Below are 20,719 nucleotides of genomic sequence, written 5' to 3' on the forward strand. Positions count from 1 at the left end.
CCAGACTCCTCCCCTCTCTCGCTCCAGAGCGGAGGTGCCGAGAGCCCTGGGCGAGCGGGAGGGGCGCGCGAGGCGGGCACGCGCCGCGTCGGCCCGGCTGAAAGCCCGCGGGTACGAGGCCCGGCCCGCCTTAGCCGCGGGCGGGAGCCGGGGCCCCTGACGCTGACTGACGGACTGCTGAGCCGGGGACCGCAGCTCCGCTCGCGGGCCCGGGGGGCGGGGGCAGCGTCGCCCTGCCTGGGGCCCGAGCCCAGGGCGCGCCGGCCCCTGGGGGACGCCGAAACAAGCGCCCCGCGTGCCGGGCCCCCGCCCCCGGCGCCCTAACCCCTGTCACCCGAGCTGCGCTGCGCCTGCGAAGGCCGAGCCGTTCCCCGAGGCGGTCACCCAGGCGGGTGGGGGGGCGGTCACACGCCACAGCAAACCGCCCTGGCTCAGAGACCCTTGTAGCCTGCCACGCCTTCGGGGCGCCCTCGGCCGGGTTCCCGGGAAGAGAGGTACGGGACCTGCAGCGGGGGGGATCACGGGTCGGGGGGCACTATGGCTCCCTGCCGGGCAGCAAGCCCAGGACCCAGCGCCAGCCGTCAGTCAGCGCCTCCTTAAGGGCCCCCTTGCCTCAGCGCCGGGGGTGGGAGGACAGGGCGGGCGCTGTGGTTTGCAGGCGAATATAGACCAACCAGCTGTGGGTGCAGGGGAATAGACGCACGTGGCTGTTTCTGCTCTGCGGAAGACCCGCCGAGGGCCTTGCCCATTGCATGTTGTTTGAAAACCATGCTCTGAGAGAGAACGCTCAAAAAAGAAGCCATGTATAGAAACCTTTTATATATGGTAACCCTCGTTACTCGAATGCTCCCTACCTTTTTTTTCATTTAACAAAAGGGATTACACCTTCAGCTATCAATTTGTGGCATTCTCTAGGAGTTGCCATAAAAAGCCAGATTACCAGGGAAGCTGCATACCAAACCACCTCTGGTCTTGGTGAATGGAAGCTGCCCGCTTTGCAAGCCACGCTCCTGAGCACTCTAGAAAGGTTGCTTACAAAAAGTAAGTAAATAAAAAAAAGTAACAAGGCAAGTTAAATCATTAAGGAAGACGTTAGCAGTCTCCTAGAGTTGCATGTGGAGTGCTGTTCAAATTCCAACTCTGGAAATTACATTCTCCCGGCCTAAAAGCATTGATTAAAATTCACCAATCATGTTTGACTTAACTTCTGGTCAAACTGTGGCATAAAATTAGTGTATACTGTTAAACAGCTGCCATGTTTCATCCCAAATTAGCTACATGTCAGAGATGAAGAAATGACATCTGTATTGAAATTAATCCCAGTCCTTGATAACAGCAGCATTATTCTACATGCTCAAGCAAGTGTTTGACTAAAAAGAGGCTTCAAAGGAGGATAGGTGCAGCAGAGGTCATTCTTCTTATTTATGTAAAGGAAGTGATTCCACAATATAAAATTTAGATCAGAAGCCCTCTCTCTTACTGAAGTCTTTCTTCATCGCTGTAAAATTTGTATAGACAGGATGGTGGAAAGGCTGCGGTCTCTGCTCACAGAAAATTAGCTTACTGAACTCAGCAGCACCTGGAGTGTATACCATATAAACTCTAAGCATATTCCAATATTTTCAGAACTAGTCTCTCGGTTATTATGCAATTTCATTTGTAAAACGGTAACAGAATGATACTCTTTATCTTCTCACTACCCGTGTCCTCTGGGCTTTCTTCCTCCCTTTTACTCTCTGCACTTTCCTTTTCTTCCTGTTCCTTCACAGGAATAGCCTCCTTTACTCCATATTAAGTTTACTTGGAAAAAATAAAATCAGTAAATACTCTTTTTTGTATGGGATGAAGTGTATTTACACAACAGACTGACACCCAAGGAAAGTTATCAGGTACATTGGCATTAGCAGGATATTAATCTGAAATACAGTCCATTAGCATTGACAGAGATATATTGCATATTGTCCAGTACTCCCCCAGAACCACTCAGTATCTGTGCTCAGCATAGGTCATCTAAGTTTGTAAAATGAAAGAAAGACCATTGCACTAAAACTATATAGAAAGATCCACTACATATTGACAGGTTTCAGAGGAACAGCCGTGTTAGTCTGTATTCGCAAAAAGAAAAGGAGTACTTGTGGCACCTTAGAGACTAACCAATTTATTTGAGCATGAGCTTTCGTGAGCCACAGCTCACTTCATCAGATGTGTACCGTGGAAACTGCAGCAGTTTCCACGGTACACATCTGATGAAGTGAGCTGTGGCTCACGAAAGCTCATGCTCAAATAAATTGGTTAGTCTCTAAGGTGCCACAAGTACTCCTTTTCTTTTTACATATTGACCTTAACAGAAGCAAATCTATAAAACAAGAAAACTATGCTCAGGTTAAAAAAATACAATTGACACAAGGTGTACATATTCATCCAGAAACACCACAATATTTATTTAATATTGTATATATATATATATATATATTCTGCATTGCAGACTGTTTTCCATTTTATACATCTCTATTTACAGTGATTTAAAATATTTTTTTTTTTTAATCTCTGGCAAATATTTACAAGGTCAACAGTAACTACATTTCACATTTCAACAACAATCAACAGCATTAACCAGCTTCAGTAAGACAGTTAAGATAATGGCTTACATGCACCAATAACATGATCTTCAATATGTGTCATCTTCAGCTCTGTAAGAGTGAAGATTTTCACTGGTTCCAGGTTAAAGGACATCATGCAACAGAGACTGCATTTACTACATACCCATTCTGTTTAGTTTTTCACCAGCACTATATCCTGAATGTTTGTGAGTGCATACCAACATGCAGGGTTACACTGGTGAAAAAAGGGCGTCTCCTACACAATTGGAACCCTTTTGCCAAACAGATTTGTCCACAGAAAGTAGGTTATTTGCTGTCTATACTCCTTTTGTGACAGTGATAAGATTACATAATGCCAAAATAGTAAAAATCCTTCAGAAACCTTAGTTCAGAGACATAAACCTTGTATGACAGAAACAGTAAGAAAATACTATCTCAATCCTTGTAGATTGTTTCATTTTGCTAGTCAAACTGACTGCAAATTCTATATTGTTACACGAACAGTAAGACTCAAAAGATTCATTGTAAAGTAGAGGAATTTATTACAAATTTAAAAAACACAGCATGGGGTACCCCAGTTTACTTACAGCAAATAAAAGCTACCATAGTAAGTCCAAAAAGATAATCTAATTATTCAAAATCTTTACTAGCTTTTGCCTGGTGTCCTTGATATGGAAAAATGTTTCCAGTTAAATTACTCTTAAGGTTATTTACTTTATTACATGGTTTCATTCCATAAATAACCGACTAGTAATGCCCTTGCCCAAAAGTATGCACTTTTCTGCAAGAAAACAGTAAAATGTAGTGTTTCCAAGTCTTATTTGAACACACAAACATTTTGACCACTAGCAAACCAATGGATACTTTGCAAAGACAAGTAATTTATCCTGAGCGATTGCTAACTCACATTGACTGCACATTAGAAGCCATGTACTTTTTGCTAGTAACATTTTTCATAAAAAAATATGCAAGACTAGTGAATGGTCTGAACTGGAGGGAAAAGTTTCAGTAGCTTATTTTCTGTCACTTCTAAGTCCTATAATGTCAAGGAGAAGAAATGTAATTTGCTTAGAGAAACTACAATCAACCTGTTAAATTTCCTATTCAGTGCTAGAAAAGAGCAGGATCAGTTGTCCTAGACCTGAAATAAAGATACAGTGACAAAACACCATAAAGGAGTCTTATTGGAGGGTACATCTAAACTATTAGTTATCTGTGTTACAGACTTGATATAGCTATTTGCTCATTTGAAGGCATTTCAGTAATTAACTTGATTTTTCTAGAGCTGATTAATTTGTTTGGAAATTCGATTTTTTTAAAACTTCGTTTGACAGAAATGTTCAGTCAAAATACAGGGGTCTTCTGCTCTATTCGCTCACACTTCACGCACTGCTTGTAAACCTGTAATAGGAATTCATGACAAAATAATTAGTTGGCAAAGACCTAGCTCAAAATGCAGTCCAGGATCTCAAAATAACTGTACAACTGTTTCCTTCCATGTTTCGTCACAGGAATAGAAAAGCAATCCTTTACATTAGAAGGGACAATTTATTGAAGGATGGACCCCATTTTAATTACATTTGGTCCCTTAATGGTCTCTTTCGGTAAACTCTCTGATGCATATAGGAAAGATAAAAGGAATTTGCTTTTCTGTTCAAAAGGGATGACACTAAATCTTGAAACAGAATCATCAGTTTGCATCTAATTTAGTTAAATCTAGAATTAAGCTGTCTGATTTGGGATAGATTGTCCACTAATAAAGTTCATTTCTCGTCCAGATTGTATCTGAGGTTCTCCGTATTAGACTTCTAGGGAGAACTACAAAATAAACAACTTATTCTTATCGCAGATACTGACCCTAGCCAACCCCCAGGTAAAATTTACTCATTATTTTAAGTGGCTACAGTTATTTCCTTTCTTCCTGTTTTATGCTTTGCAAGCTGGGTTTAATAAGGTAGGATTTTAAAAAGCCATATTAAAAATATTAGCAATGGTCATATGAACATATGTATGCCAGCCTTGCAAAATCTTATTCTCACGCTCACTTGGGGTGTTTTGTTTTGACATAACAGTGACAGATCAGTTTCCCCCACTCCTCTCCATTATCTTCCATCAAAATGTAATAGGTATATACACTGGGCTCTCTGCTGATCTATTATGACAATTTTGAAAGAAGGGTTTATATGTTCATTTATACTTCAGCCATAGAAAATTTCTAAATAAAACTTTTGTGCAATGCACAACCTTGATTATCCAAATGCCGTAAGGAAAAAATGAGGAGAAACAAGGGAATTTTCAGTAAGTCCCAGGTCCTAGAAACAAACACTAAGTTTAAAATACCAAACAATATCAAATATTGTATGGTCTGGTTTAAGCTGAATACTCAGTGCATGTACACTATAGTGAATTTGCCCTTTTTATTTTACATGTTTGGAATGGACTGGCACAAGTTACTTCTGGCTTTTCCCCTTGAGTTCTACAATCATTCCTGACTCGAGAAATAAAAATACATGTTCATGGTCCATGCATGATAGTAAGTTTAACATATTACAGTAACATGTCTTAGACTTAGGCAATGCTAGATTGCAACAATTTAGGGTTTGTATGATTTAATATTTAAAATATCAAGACTGTCTTTTTGTTCTCTTTGTATAGTGCATAATAAATAATAGGTTAGTTCATATTATATTTATCAATTTTTTCCACAATTTAGGGGGACAATATTTTGTACAACTTAATTTCAGAATTATTTTCTTTGATTGAAAAGTCATTTTGTTCATTTCTTTCTTCAGATTGTTTTGATTTCCAAGAGTTTTTTTATTTTTGATTTAAAAAAAATCAATCTGAAATTATTTATCAATCCATTTGTCTGAATTGTTTCCAGGTTTAAGAAAATTAAAATGCCTTAAATCTTAAAGCAGGTAGCAACTGGCTTATCTGGAAGGACAAAAAAGTTTAAACTGTTGATTTAAAAATGGCCTCAGTGTAGAATAATCTGTTCCAAAATTAATCTTCAAAATATATTTGTGAATCTATTTTCATTATTTTGACATTTTTCCCTTGAACTAAGCTTTAAAATTAATTACTAGATATCCAAAAAGCAAAGCAACCCACTTTGTATTTGTCACTATTTAGTAGTAGATCTTACCCCCTTAATTTTCTAATATGTTTACATTTATATACAATACACACACAACTGAGGCAACTGATAGTCAACATATGACAAATGTATGTACCTACCCACACACAAACCTCACATGGTGAGAAAAAGCTCTGCCCCAGTACATTCCACTATTCACAAAAGTAGTGCAAATAAAATATTTTGTCAGAAAACAATATTTTCACTATTCCAGTGTTAAAGCAGGTGATTTTAATTACTTTAAAAGCTTAGTAAGAGACATATAAGAATTTGTTTGGAAATGTCAGATTTATCTATTTGATACTATTATATTTGCAAACCATACAAATATCTGATATAATAAATAATTGGTGTGATAAAATGTTCACTGATACAGAATGGAAGGACAGGCTTCACACAGCTAAAAAAGCTTTTTCAGGGTCACATCACAAAGGGTATTCCAATCTGTATTTGAGATGTACAATAAGGTACAAAGTCTCAATATTCTGAAAACTAAATTAAATGGATGGATAGTACAGTATTTAATCTTCACTTGCAACATTCGTTTAAACAGCTATTACTTGTCATCTTGCTGCCTGCATGAAAAATGGCTCACAGCTCAACCAAAATACCACTTAAAATAGCTTAAAAGCTGATCAAAGATTTAATTAGCAAGCCAGTTATTTTATATTTCCTTAAATTATGAAGCCCCAGAAAAAAGAGTTACAAATGCCAGCATATTATTGTGCACAGTTATGCTAAAAGCAAGGGATAATACATTTATCCTTACTTAAATGTGTATCTACACCTAGCTACAGTACCCATAGTTCCCCACCTCAGAGTTGTGCGTATATACTATCTCAGATGAGGAGGAATGTCGTATTCTACATTCTGACCTCTTGTATACTGCAACTGTACTCAACTATTGCAGGGGTCTAAAACTAGTGCATGATGTTACATACCAAATGCATTATAATTATGGAGAGAGAATAGAGTGAGGTAAGGATAAAGAACTTAAGTCTAAATCTTTGTCACAGTTATCAGAAACCTATTATTTTAATAGTTTTGTACTTAGTTTAACAGTAGCATACAATACCCTCCAAAGTCAACTCTGATTATTCTTTGTTTGTATCCCAAGCATTTCCATTTCAGTTAATGCCACAGTACTTTGAAGTTAACTGAAGCTCAGTACATCATATTTCACAACTACCTTGACATGGATTGATGGACACATCTAAAAGCATTAATGATATATAGCACTGACTTGACACATTATAATGACTGCTTCATTTATGTTAATGGATGAGTCATTCCAGAACACAGAGAGGTTGATCAGCGAACGTCTGACACATAGCACTCAAAGGATCCTTTGGACTAGTTATTATGTATCATGTCAGTCCATAGTGTGGAACAACTAGGATGTTAATAGGGACAAAATTTGAACTCTATCAAAAAGCATCTAATAGAGAAAGTAGTGTGCATATACACAAAAGCAGGTTAACGAATACGTATAACAGATTTATAAAATATAACAAAGCACTCCACCAAAATAAGGACTAAACACCTTCAAAACTGGTTTTAAAAAAGTGACTAAAACGTAATTCAAATTTGAGCACCCATATTTGACTCCCCATTTGAAATCACAGGAATATTTCATTTTGCTGAACTGGTTTAAGTGCATTTTGTGTAAGAAATGGTCAAGATATGGAAACTTGTTTGCTAAGTTTTAGCCTGAAGCAAAATTTTTAGAAGAGTTATAAATTCCTTAGGTGAAAACTAACAATGGAAAATACAGAACATCGATAGCAGAGCTACCAAACATCACTTTTTATATTTTTGTGTACACCTCTATATAATATATATACACATACATAATAAACACTTGAAAAAATATATTAGGATTCTTCCAAAACTAGCCTGAACTTCTGACTTACGTTTCCACCTCAAGAACTAATATAAAGGAATAATTTGGTCCTTGTCAATTTGAAATTTTCTTTATCTTTATTAATATTCTTTTTTTTTTTTTTTTTTTTGGTTTAATCTGTTCCAAATACATCTCTACTCCTCTTTAAAAACATCAGACAAGCTTCTGCACAACCATAGCCATCATATTAAGTGTCTCCATTGCCTGTACTCTAGAAAACAAACTGACAAGTGTAGCCATCTCTTGCTATGTTGTGAAGCATCACTATTTTTTACAGTACATATTTTTAGGTCAACTTTACTCCAGGGCATTACCTCTTGGCTACTCCAGATTTCGTCTTTGTTCTGTCAGTTTATGCATCCCTGGCAGTCCTTGCAACTTAGCTGCAGTTTTTAAAGAGACGATAAAGTGTTGTTTCCTTTTTCTTAACTGAATGTTTGTGTTTAAAGTGTTTGAGATTTTTGCATAATTCTGAATGCTGTTTGATGCTGTCATTCCTCTTTGAATGTGAAATATGAAGATTAAGTGACCAAGTAACTAATTCAACAATAAAAATGTCTTCCTTTAACTGTTTAAACTATAAGCTTGAAAGTCACTTTGGAAAAAATGCTACTTGAAATGAGGGTGTTAAAAAGAGAAGAAGAATCAAAAGCTCAAAATAACATTTAAACAACCAACCCATTAAATAATCACTAGCAATGTAATGCCATTTTAGTTCTGAATTTCATACAGTCTTTATAAATCAAAAGATAGCCTGTTATTGGTAGCCATTTGTGTATATTTTTTCACAGTGAAAAATATAAAACCAAAGTGCCTACATAATGAAAAAAATTAACTCTCATCTGTTCCATGGGTTAATGGCCTGTAAAATTCCAGGTCACAACAGAGTAGAGAAACAAGGCTGAGACGTCCTCTTTTCTCCTTAGTTATCCAAAGAAAGAGACAGGCTAAAATATGATGAACATTCCCTTTTGTAATCAGAAATGAACTTTTAAGTAGTGATCTCCAGCATAGGTACCAACTGCTGCCCATCCATCAATCACTTAGATTCAGGACTTGGCTCAATGGCATGAGATCAGAGTTTTCTAGGAGATTGCCTGCCTCCATCAGCAAAACGATCAGATAATATTTACAAAATACAATGGATTGTAAATACAAAGGTAGTGAAGTGTGGTCCTTCTGGGAGAAAATACTGTGAGTACCCCGTTATACCAACATTGTTTCTAGAAAGTGTTGCACATTGACGCTTCAGTGTTTCCAGCAAACCATTATCTCAGTCCCTGATGCAGCTCCTTGGAGGATTATGTCTGGACTACAGTTTTCTTAATCTATGCTGTGACTGAACTAGGAACACCTAGAAAGCAGGAGGGGGCTTCCTAACAGCTTTGATACCATAGAATGCAGCCTGAGAATCCCTCTGTTTACCTGAAGATGCACTTGTTCAATTCAGTGATCATCACCTCACACAAATAGAAGCAGAGCTAGTAGTTAATTGTTTCTGGGAAAGCGTGTGTCTCCTTCCCATTTTTGAATTATTTCAACAGGTTTGGCCTTTCCAAATTCCAGTCTATAAGCGGAATGACCCTGTGTCCTGGCGGGGGGGGAGGGGGGGGGCGGCGAGGAAGACTTATAACATAAATATGGCTACAACGCCATAAGTAGTACACTGTGACCTACGTTCTCTACTTACAGCCCTCTCTTTATCTGAGGGGCAACGACTTGGTAATAGGCATGTCTCCGCTGTAAACAGGAAGAGTTTCAGGAGTAGGAGAGTAGAGGTGAGGGTGGGGAAGGAAAAGAACAATTCTCATTTTTAATGGAAAAGTGCATTAGTCAGCCAGGAGCAATGACATTCCCCTCCCCCAGAACTGATTGCACAAGCTCAGAGAGGTCCAAAGTCACATTAGAATCTCTGAGGCACTCCTGGTTCTAAGAAAAATCATGATCCAGTAGTCTTTGCAGTACTGTAGACTGATAAAACTAACCCGTTTCTATTTCTTAACAAAGCCAAAGCATCATCTCATAGGGATCACATTCACCATTTCCTCCAATATCACCAGTCTCACAGTGTTGAAATGGGACTGATCAGCCTACGATGGATTGCACGTCACCCAAGGAGAAAGGAAGGTGGGGGAAAAGGCATACAGTACATTTTATACTGCTTCACAACCATGTTCACAAAGGTGGGGACTGGGAGTGAGGGAAGATTTATTGCTGTTTCATACAAAATACAGGATGATATCTAAACTGAATCAAATGAGATCACAATGGTCAGTATTTTCACACTGTGGGATGAAGGTTCTTGTTCTTGCCCAAGGATGAACTGTCTGTTGGTTAAAGAGGAAGAGGGGAGTCAAAGCTACACCTGGGATATCAGCTGCATATTGAAACTTGGGGATCGAGACTGCTTTGTAAGGGGAGCCCCTGGGGTAAGGAGATCGTTACCTTCCCCAGTTTGGCCTAGCCGGTCCTCCTGTAGACTGATGGTTGAAAACCGATTGGAATTGCCAGCTGCTAGATTAGTAACACCCTCAGTGCCAACCCCAACAGTGGAAGCTGCTTGACCACCATTCACATAGTCAAATGATTTACTGGAGGAAGCACTGGCGGTCCGGATCAGGCTCAAGCTACTGGCTTTTGGTACCACCTGCCCAGCAGGCAGGCTGAGGTGTTTCTTTGTAGGTGTCATCTCAATTGTTTCCGCAGTAAGGTCAGCTGGTTGGTGCAGGTACTGCTTCCGAGCTACTGAATCTCGAGGGCTCTCATTGGATTTAGTGGCAGATGATGTTTCTTTATCCTTAGCTGAACGCCCACTTGCTGCTTTCCTTAAACTGCCTCTCTGGGATGTGGACGATAGAGGCTTGGTCCCAACTGGCTGGCTACTAAGGGAAGCTCCTGATGAAAATCCTTCGTCAGCATCATTGAGGTTCACAGACTCCTCTCTTCCATTTATACCCTCAGCATCTACAAAAACCCAGCACAAACAAATCAGACCCAGAAACTAAACAGTCAAGTTACATGAAGTGGATGTGTACAGATGTAAACAAAACATCACTAAAAACAAACTTCATTTTCAGCTCCAAACACTTTTCCTCTTGTTAAAAAATACTGATTCCTACAACCAAAAATCTTCCCGCTATACATAGTGGATGGTAACTTTAGTCAGCACCGAATTACAGTACTGTACGCTAGGAGCCTGATTTACCTCTGACTTGCCTTATTTTACACTGATGTAGCCTCATTCACTTCAAGGGAGTTATTCCTGATTTACACATGTAAATATAAAAAAGCAGGCCCCATATGGTTTATTTATTCTCTGTTCTATTCACAAGCACTGTGCCCAGTTCTCTCTCACTTGTATAAAACTATTATGCTTTTGTGAGAGAAGAATCAGAGCCTCTTGTGTGTGTACTTTTTATCTGGGTAAACCTCTCAGCTTCATCATTTCACCACCTTCTGTAGAACTGATCAGCTCATCCTGATTTAGGGCTGTATCCCAAGAGATACAATAAATGCAGCTCCTGCTGAAGTCAATGTGAGTTGCTGCAAGAGCTCAGCAACCTTTAGGAATAGGTCAGACCATTGATCACCAATTGCCACCATGCATGCAGGTGTAGTAGATTTCAGCAGATGCCAACTGGCACATAATATGACTAAATTTTCTCCTGGAGGTAAACCCTAACTCTGAATTGTCATCTCTCCCCCAAACCCCAGTCCTCCTTGCACTTCCATGCAATTACATGAAGTAATCGTCCATCATATCACCTATAACCTGACTACCTAAATATCTTCTATCTATTTGTATAGAATACAACATTAAGCTGCAAGTGCCGCACACTGTGGAAGAGACTTCATACTTCTGAACAGGACCTGCCTGTCAAACAGCAACCTATTGCTCCAGGCCATGAATGGAGAACAGAGAAAATCTAGAGGTGCCCTCAGTCTCCTGGGATGCAACCTGAAGTCTGGTTTTGAAAGTTGCGAGTTTAAAACCCAACTGTGAGGGTATGTCTACACTTCAATTAAAAACCCATGCCTGGCCCGTGGGGCTTGGGCTCAGGGTCTGTTTAATTGTGGTATAGATGAAATTAAACAGACCCTTATCCCGAGCTGAGTCAGCTGGCACAAGCCAGCTGCAGGTGTCTAACTGCAGCATAGACATACACTGAGCGTATTAAGTCAGTGACCTTTGGAAACAAGTGTGGGTGCAAAGGTGGATGAGCTCTGCTGGTTTACCAGCTGTATTTACTGGCAGCAGGTTCCTTTGCAAACTACTTCTAGTCTGTGATTTTCATTTTGCTCCTTTATTTTCCATTACTAAGGAAACAGATGCATTTACTTCTTAAGTGTTTGCTTTCAGTCCTATACCATGAAACGGGCTGTACAAAAAATACCAAGTATTTTCATAAAAAAATTAATTTTGTTTCAGGACATTTTGAAGCCCCAAGGAAATTCATAAAGTAGTTTTTACATCAGAACATGACAAAATATGCATTTCTCATGTATTTGAACAGGACTTTGAATTTCAAAAATTGAAGTTTTTGCATTTGAGCAAAAGTGAGCTCATTTTCAATCCAGCTGTATTACTTTCGAGATTAAACAAGCTAAATTTTACCGTATTTTTTTTTTAAATAAGGCCTTCAAGTTGTAAGAATTTCATATTTCCCTGTGATAACCCTAAGCATGGCTGCTTGTCGGAAACCCCAGGGAGTGTGCATGTTTGATAGCTTCAACTGCTGCATTACTCCAGTGGCAGTTTGCTCACTCTGTTCTGGCACATACCAAAGAGATTGTCTGAAGCTCCTTAAACCGTGGCAAAAGGTTTAGGAGTTCATTCATACAGGAATGAACCTACCCTTCCACAGATTGTTGTCAGTGCACTGACAGAGGTAACACGTTGCTTTTAAACTTTCGAGTTACACTGCAGCCTCTTGAGGCCAGTACTTTGCTCTTGATTCTCCTTCATCATGAAAAAATCTCTCGCTTGGCTATGCATCATATTTCAGAAGCAGAACAGCTTTACAGATGGGGGTTTTTGGGTCCCTTTCAGAAAACCCTTTTCTTTGAAGCTAACATCACTGTTATTCCTGGGTTCAGCCTCTCAAGGGGGCACTTAGCCACTTTTTAACCTAAAGCCATTCTCAGTAGAGTACAATGCTGGTCTGCTTTATTATGTAATCCTCACAGGTTTAATCTAATCTTTAACCTCCCATAAACTGTAGGAGACTTCACAGGACTGCAATCTTCATACCTGGAAAAAAATCTTGAGCCTTAGTACAAGACAAGTACAAACTCTAAGGGATATTTTCTAATTATTAAAATGCATTTACTACAACCTCCTGAATACATATTTAAAATGTGTTTTATTTTTTTTCCTGTTTGATCAAATCAGTCCTTTAGAAATATAAAGTGTTTGTCTTCTCATTTATTCACACAAATACTTCCCCACATTAAACAATGAGACATTTTATGAACAACCCATCACCACCACCACTATCCTCAAAGGTGCTGGTAAAAGGATGATACAACCGAAACACCCTGAAAACAAAAGAACCTTTTCCCATCAGACCCAGCATTTATGTTCTTTTATACAACCATGCAAAGCTGAATAAAAGTGCATTGATTAGGAACGAGGGCAGCAGCTAACACCTCCTCTCTCAACCCTCCCTTATTCAAATAGATGATGTGCAACTTGCAGGGAGACACCCCTAAGCAATATGGGAAAGCTTTATTTGGACACTGATGCAAACACTGTGAAGAAGCACCAAAGTGTTCATGAGAAAATAATCAGGGACGCTAAACAGATTATCCTACTTCAGAAAAACACCATGAGATAGCAGAAAGAAATTGGAAGGGTAAAATTGTAAAGTATCCATTCAATTTAGAGAGGAGAATGAGAGGCTCGGTGCAAGCTTTTGGATGCTGCAACCATGCAGAGGCCCAGGCAGCACAGCAATGCTGAAGAATGAAGAAAACAGACAAGACAACATGCAGGAAAATCTCCCTCTAGTCAGATCCCAGATACTCAGGAAAGTTCTCACTGGAGTGAAGTCTTTCACCTCAGTAAAATACACCTTAAATATATACAGGTATCCCACTGCATGGTAGTTTTCCTCTGAACACTACCCTCAGAAACAAGGGAGAGTGCAGTTCAGTTTCCAATACCCCTTATTTGGGGCAGAGAACCCAGAAAAAGTGGTAGGTTTCTTCTTTCCCAACAGAACAGTAACAATCAAAACAGCATCTTTCTCCTAAACAGCCCCATAATTGGACTAAAATCCTGGAAAGGAAGGAGCTTGTGAGAAAATGACAAGTCAACCACACAGCTTTTGTCTTCAAGTTTCTCAACATTTTCTATAGAATTAGTGCTTCTCTAAAGAATGCACTTTTTATGTGACACAGAAGTCAATATGAAGTAGATCCTGCAGAAGTATTACCTTTATTTTGGGATTTTTTCCATGTCAGCTTTCCCCCTACTGTTATCTACTGGCCACAAATGACCATGTATACCTACTGCTGCAACCAACGAGAAGAGTATCAACACACATAACCCTTTTAAAAACACATCCTTTCTGCGGCGTCACTAAGCCACCTCTTGGAAAACAGCAGAACATTTCATGTATTGGTTCCAAACACTAGTTTAAAAGGGATATTTATACTGTTTATCCTTCTCATAATTAGATGCATAAACAAACTTGAATGAAAATGGAACTGAATGAAAGGGATTACTAGGGTTCACCAAGAAAGATCTTTCTCGTTTCACGCTGTTGTCAGGTAGGACATTGTCCCTCAATTGAAGGTATTTGCTAATTCAAGTTTTCAGCAAAATTATCATCATCAATAAATTAACAAGGTCATGTACAGAACATGCAAAAATCATCATGTAAGTATTAGTAGTCAAATCTGCTTTAGCTCTATGGTCACTTTCCACCCCAGAATATTACTGAGTGGCAGAGTTGTACAGTTTGAGCAAACAGGCAATTGTCAGCTTTCTATGTTAAGTTATCTGTTCAAATATTCTTCACTTTCATATCCAGGAAAACCATGCAAAGTGATGCAGACTCCAAAGGAACAAGTCAAATGATATGGATGTTTTTAAATAACTCAACTGTTAGAAAGGGAAGGCTACATTCTGGGCAACCATTTTTAAGGAAGGTTCTCTGCACAGCTGAGGACTTCTCCATATCCTTCAGGACATGCACATGCAACGGTCAGTACAGTGAAATAAGACGAATCAGAACAAATGGAGAACGGATGGGGTAGGGCTCTTGTTTACTGAGCATGCTCAAACTCACTACGCACCAGGGAGCAGATTTTAAAACTTCAACAGCATCATGTTTTTGTAAGTATCTTATTTTCTAAAGAAGTGGGATGTTGTGACCCTCATTCATGACGGGCTGATTCACTGCAGTGGGTTCCATGGTAACAATACATCAAATCTAGAAGAATCTCAGATTTTTGATTCCACAAGGACACCCCGAAGGGTATGCAGTACATATGAAACAGTCTGCAAATACTTTCTCTGTTTCAGAGAAATTGTGACCTTTATAGCTGTTGGAAATGCCAAAGGAATGTTCACACAGAAAAGAAAACTTAAATTACAGAAACAGATTAGGAAGATCAGGACTCTCGCAAATACATTTTCAGCTAAAAGCTGAATTAAGCACACCACCACCAAGAGAAGTCATGAATCAAATTCACTGCATGAAAGCATACCTGTTACTGAGTACAGATAAGTTAATAGACTCACTAAAGGAAAATGAACCTCTATCAGACAACCCACAGAATATTACATGTGGCTGCAAGGGCAGCTGTTGCAAAATCCAACAGCATACACCAAGAGAACCTGTTTATGAAGAAAAACGGTCACTGTTTTAAAGTGGCTAGAAACGTGACAACTTGATTCCATTTAGGGGATTGGTGTAGTTGTTTATAGCCAGTCCACTCACGCAGGCTAACAACAAGATGGTGAAGCTTTAGTGAATAGAAGTGTGGGGAATTTATTCAAAGCAGAACACTGGGAATCTACATCTTAGGCAAACCCAACTTTAACAGTGACAAGAAATTCACTTTGGAATTTTGAAACATTGTTCCAATACTATCTTGTTAATCTAAAGTTGTAGTAAGATGCTTTTATACCCTAAAACGGATTCATCACGTTTTCTGAACTGGGCTCATGCTCATTTGGTGCCGTATTTTTCTCGCAAATATTAGAGTAAACATGCTCAGTAATAGGAAATTTCCAAGCAATCTCAACACTCTTAGATGCTGCCCTTGCCTTTTCGTTAGCCATGCCAAGCTGCCTTTCACCACACAGAGATGCAAGCCCCAGGCCAGCCCACATGATAACAAAAGGTAGTACCTGACCTGGTGCTAGGTATATAGGGGATGTGTGTATTGCAAAGAGAAGCTAATACACCGTGGGGTAGTGGAAACACGCACTAGAATGGAAAGAAGTTCTGCTTGGGGATAGGGAGCCAGGATCTTCCTCCGGCAACTGCCTCACTGACTTCTGCCTCCTCTCTGTCCTACCCTCTGTTGTGGCTGCTGCCAAGGTGGGCTCCGGTGAGCCATGCTCAGGGGTCCTGCGCACCAGCACCTCCCCCTCTTGCTCACGTTTGATCCCTAGGTCTGTGGAGCCGTGTTGGATCGGGGAGCCAGGAATGCTTGAGTCAGCCTCGTTTGAGAAGTCAAAGCCATCTGGGATTCAACACATAAAATTTTAGTGCTTTTCTGTTCCTTTCTAGGCATTCCAATCCAGGCAGGGAAAAGAGAAGATGTATGTGGACATGGAAAAACAAAAGCACTTAGAGCTGATCTACACTGCACTGTACTGTGGGTTATAGGGGGTGCAAATTGCAGAGTGCACAGAAATGGTATGTTCTAATTGCTCCATGTGAACATTGCTGGAGCAAACTAAAAGGTACCTAAGCTTTTGAAAGAGGAGTATGTTAAATGCGAACTTTGTACCTTTTAGTTCATGCCAGCAGCATCCACACAGGACATTTAGAGCACACCATTTTGGTGCACTCCGCAATTCACACCCTTATAGTCCACACTGTATGCAGTGTAGACATAGCCTTACTTATATACACACATGCACATTTGTGTGCACACCCACAGAAAAAGGAAGATCAACTATATTGTATATGTGAGAGACTGGCAAATGAACGAAACAATATCAGTGGTAAGGACAAACATGACTTAAAATCTGCAAAATGGTAACGTTTTCTTCCAGACTTGGGCAGCCTGACTTGACAGATCATGAAGCACTCTGGTTCTTGATACATAAAAATAAACTGTAAAAGAAGGGACAGGGGTTTGAAACCAGGGATCAAGTTTTCCCTCTGCGATATTTTAAGTTCCCACTTTTTACTTTCAGCCATTTATGCAGCTTTTTCAGTGGATGTTTTTATACATGCAGGAACACAAAGCTTTTAAATATGACAGTGATTTCTAAGCAAGCTTTTTGCCACACTTATACTGAAGGTGCACCTGACCATGTCAAGAAAAAACCACCACCACATCTATTTTTCTTCCTTGCAGAGTTAAATACTATTCTTAGCAATATACGTATCCATCAAGAAAAACAGGGGACTGAAGGGGAATGAGATAAATTACCCAAAAGTAGTTTAGGGATTTTTCTCTAAGAACAAATGGTCTGATTTAGAGGTGCACAATTCAATCTCCCACAGACTTAAGTGGGATCGGTGGTTGCTCAGCACCACTGAAAAAGTCAGGCCAATAGTACTTCTTGCACTAATTACAGATGGGAGGCAACATGGTCTAATGGACTGAGTGTGGGACTGGGAGCCAAAAACTAATCACACATTGGCCATTGATACTCCATGCTATGCGACATGGAAAATTACCCAACCGCTCAAGCTTCTCCATCCGTAAAAGGAGGTAACATTTACTTACCTACCTCACAGGAGTGCTGTAAGGTTTAAAGAGTTCATGGCTATGCAGTGCTCTGAAAAGTTGTAAAGCACTATATATATTGTTACAAAATATTGCTGTTTTAAAAACAATTAAATGAAACTATTCTGCCAACATTCAGATTCAGAAACTAATTGGTAACGATGGAGATGAACACAGTGCAGTATGTTATTAGCGGCACTGTGGGACTACTCACCTTCTCTCCTCCACCGATGGCGGCGGATGGAAGCTGTCGTAATGGCAGTCCGAGAGATCCTGGGCACTGTAGGAGTAACCTCCACCTTCAGCACCTTCTGGCCTTCTTGCGACACATCAGGGGCATCAAAGGGCAACGAGTTCTTCATGGCATTCGCAACCTACGGTAATAGTAAAATCCTGTGCAAATTCACCACCCTCAACTATATTAAGAGCAGTGCCAGATTTCTTCGTCAGACTGGATGGGGAGACAAAGATTTGGCAACAGTATATCAGGCTACCACACAGACATGGCAGTGACCTCAGGACTTCACGTTTCATGACCACTGACAGGCTCATTGCAAAGCTGACATACCTGGACTACAGAGGACTTCCTTCTCCCTAGGAAGGTTTGAGCTTCCCCATTCTCATTTCATTAAATGATTTATTTGTTTTGCTGCAGATTCACTGCAGAAAGAGAGAGTGTTCCAACAGAGTCAGACTTCAAATGAAACCCAGTAGTACTATCCTTCAAGAATGAGGTCACAATCCATGTCAATGCAAACAGCACAAGTGCAATCAGTGGCTACATAAATAAAAGTAGTGTTACCGTCAAAGGTCACATGATTAGCTCTCGATCTTCAACTACCCCTTTTTGTCAGTTTTCTACAAAATTTTAGAGAACTGCAGCATAACAAGCTCCACAATAAATTGTTCTCTACAATCAAAGATAGGTACTAGAACTGATGATAAAGCTGGAGCTCTACTTTGCAGCTCTAAGAGAGAGAGCAACTGATCTCTTTCAGCTTTGAGACTTAAAATACTATTGTAAACATAAAAGCAGCTGTAAAAATGGCATTATGGGCTTCCACATGTATTGTCTTTCAGTAACTTCCAGATGAAACCTCCCAGTTTACAAATAAAAAGATGGCTCTTCTAATAGTCAAACTAGGCTAGAAAAGTCAAGTTGGGTTTTTTGCAGCATGTGCACCATCACCAGTGTAATAAACTTGCAGTCAACATTTCAGAATTTGGTTCACAACTTTTTTTAATAGATGAGAAAAATAGAATCCAGCTCATCATCTGTGGCTGTGTTGACTCTGCAATAGTAACACAATAATAAAATGAATACTTTTCACTTACATATCTTAATTCAAGGATCTCAACATTTATTAAAACTTCCTCTAATAAAGCAAGCTGATAGTATTCAAAGGGGAGTGATAAGTTGAGTAACAAGGTATCGTTTCCCTAGTTATTTTTCTGCCTTTAATCTCACTCAGTCCCATCCTATACAGCAACAACAATTGCTATTGTAAGTAGGACAAGCTTTTTTCTGCAATGTAGTTAACAGGCATTACGAAGAACAATGCTATGTAGTCACCCAACTGTTTTTTTCTTGGATCATTTAAAGTCGTCAGTGATTTATCAAAAGTCGAGACTGCAGAGACAGAAGTATTTTAAAGACTGAAGTTTGTATTAGGATGTATAACAGAACTGCAAGACATGGCCCTTTTAAAATCAAGTAATTTATTTGGTTGCTCATGGCAAAGATACGCAAACATCCATGAAATATATTTTAAAATTGACAGAACAAAACCCGGAGATGGATAATCCAATGTCAATTCAACTGAAATCCAGATTAACTGAGGGCAGGTCTACACTACAGCTGGATGGACACTCTGAGATCAATCCACCAGCAGTCGATTTAGCGGATCTAGTAAAGACCCGCCAAATCGATAGCAGATTGCTCTCCAGTCGACCCCTGTACTCTACCTCCAACAAGAAGAGTAAGGTAAGTCGACAGGAGATTTTCTCCCATCTATCCCCTGTAGCATAGACCCCACGGTAACTTGACCTAAGGTACGTTGACTCCAGCTATGTTATTTACGTAGCTGGAGTTGCGTAGCGTAGGCTGACTTACCACGGTAGTGTAGACATAGCCTTAGTACACGCCTTTAACAAGAGGTTCTACTGTGACATAGAGGCTCATTGCTTCCAACTGGCAAAGGGTCCATGACTGTCAGCAACTCCTACTAGGCCTGACAAACTCACTATACCTAACACACTGCTTTCATAGTATTTATCCATAAATCGTGTCTTGTAAAGTGTCAAATGAAATGCCCTACGCTACCAGCACTCCCAGCTATCTTTGAGACACCACTGACTTCCTGAGGAAACAACAATCCTTTGGTGATCTTCCAGAAAACACCATCCTAGCCACTATGGATGTAGAAGCCCTCTACACCAACATTCCAAAGATGGACTACAAGCCATCAGGAATAGCATCCCCGATACCATCATGGCTAACCTAGTGGCTGAACTTTGTGACTTTGTCCTCACCCACAACTATTTCAGATTTGGAGACAATTTATACCTTCAAGTCAGCGGGACTGCTGTGAGTACCCACATGGCCCCTCAGTATGCCAACATTTCTATGGCTGACTTAGAACAACACTTCCTCAGCTCTCGTCCCTAATGCCCCTACTCTACTTGCGCTACATTGATGACATCCTCATCATGTGGACCCATGGAAAGGAGGCCCTTAAGGAATTCCACCGAGATTTCAACAATTTCCACCCCACCATCAACCTCAGCCTGGACCAGTCCACACAAGAGGTCCACTTCCTAGACACTACAGTCCTAATAAGTCATAGTCACAAACACCACCCTATACCAGAAACCTACTGACCACTATACTTACCTACACGCCTCCAGCTTTCATCCAGACCACATCACACAATCCATTGTCTACAGCCAAGCTCTAAGATACAACCATATTTGTTCCAATCCCTCAGACAAAGGCAAACACCTACAGGATCTCTATCAAGCATTCTTAAAACTACAATACCTACCTGGTGAAGTGAAGAAACAAACTGACAGAGCCAGAAGTCACCTACTACAAGACAGGCCCAACAAAGAAAGTAACAGAATGCCACTAGCCGTCACCTTCAGCCCCCAACTAAA

The 20,719-nt window shown here is 40.0% G+C and overlaps 1 protein-coding gene and 1 long non-coding RNA gene across 9 annotated transcripts in view; one reads left to right on the forward strand and one right to left on the reverse strand.

Annotated features, from left to right (window-relative positions):
- The first annotated feature begins 60 nt into the window (after positions 1–60).
- Positions 61–12,261, forward strand: LOC125644650 (uncharacterized). Its single transcript, XR_007359078.2, has 2 exons — positions 61–1,041; positions 11,450–12,261. It is a non-coding gene; the product is annotated as an uncharacterized LOC125644650 (long non-coding RNA).
- HYCC2 (hyccin PI4KA lipid kinase complex subunit 2) overlaps positions 2,411–20,719 on the reverse strand; it is a 100,244-nt gene continuing 81,935 nt past the window's right edge. For 6 of the 8 annotated variants that reach the window (XM_075118064.1, XM_048868859.2, XM_048868857.2 and 3 more), the window contains 3 exons: positions 17,778–17,937; positions 16,085–16,342; positions 2,411–10,606 (listed from right to left, as the gene is read on the reverse strand). In XM_075118064.1, the coding sequence (XP_074974165.1) occupies positions 10,002–10,606; positions 16,085–16,342; positions 17,778–17,937 (1,023 nt within the window). In that variant the 3' untranslated portion in view covers positions 2,411–10,001. The remainder of the gene's footprint in view (positions 10,607–16,084; positions 16,343–17,777; positions 17,938–20,719) is intronic. The other 2 variants (XM_048868861.2, XM_048868862.2) reach the window with 2 other exon arrangements.

This window comes from Caretta caretta, chromosome 11, assembly GCF_965140235.1.
Source record: "Caretta caretta isolate rCarCar2 chromosome 11, rCarCar1.hap1, whole genome shotgun sequence".
NCBI lineage: Eukaryota > Metazoa > Chordata > Testudines > Cheloniidae > Caretta > Caretta caretta.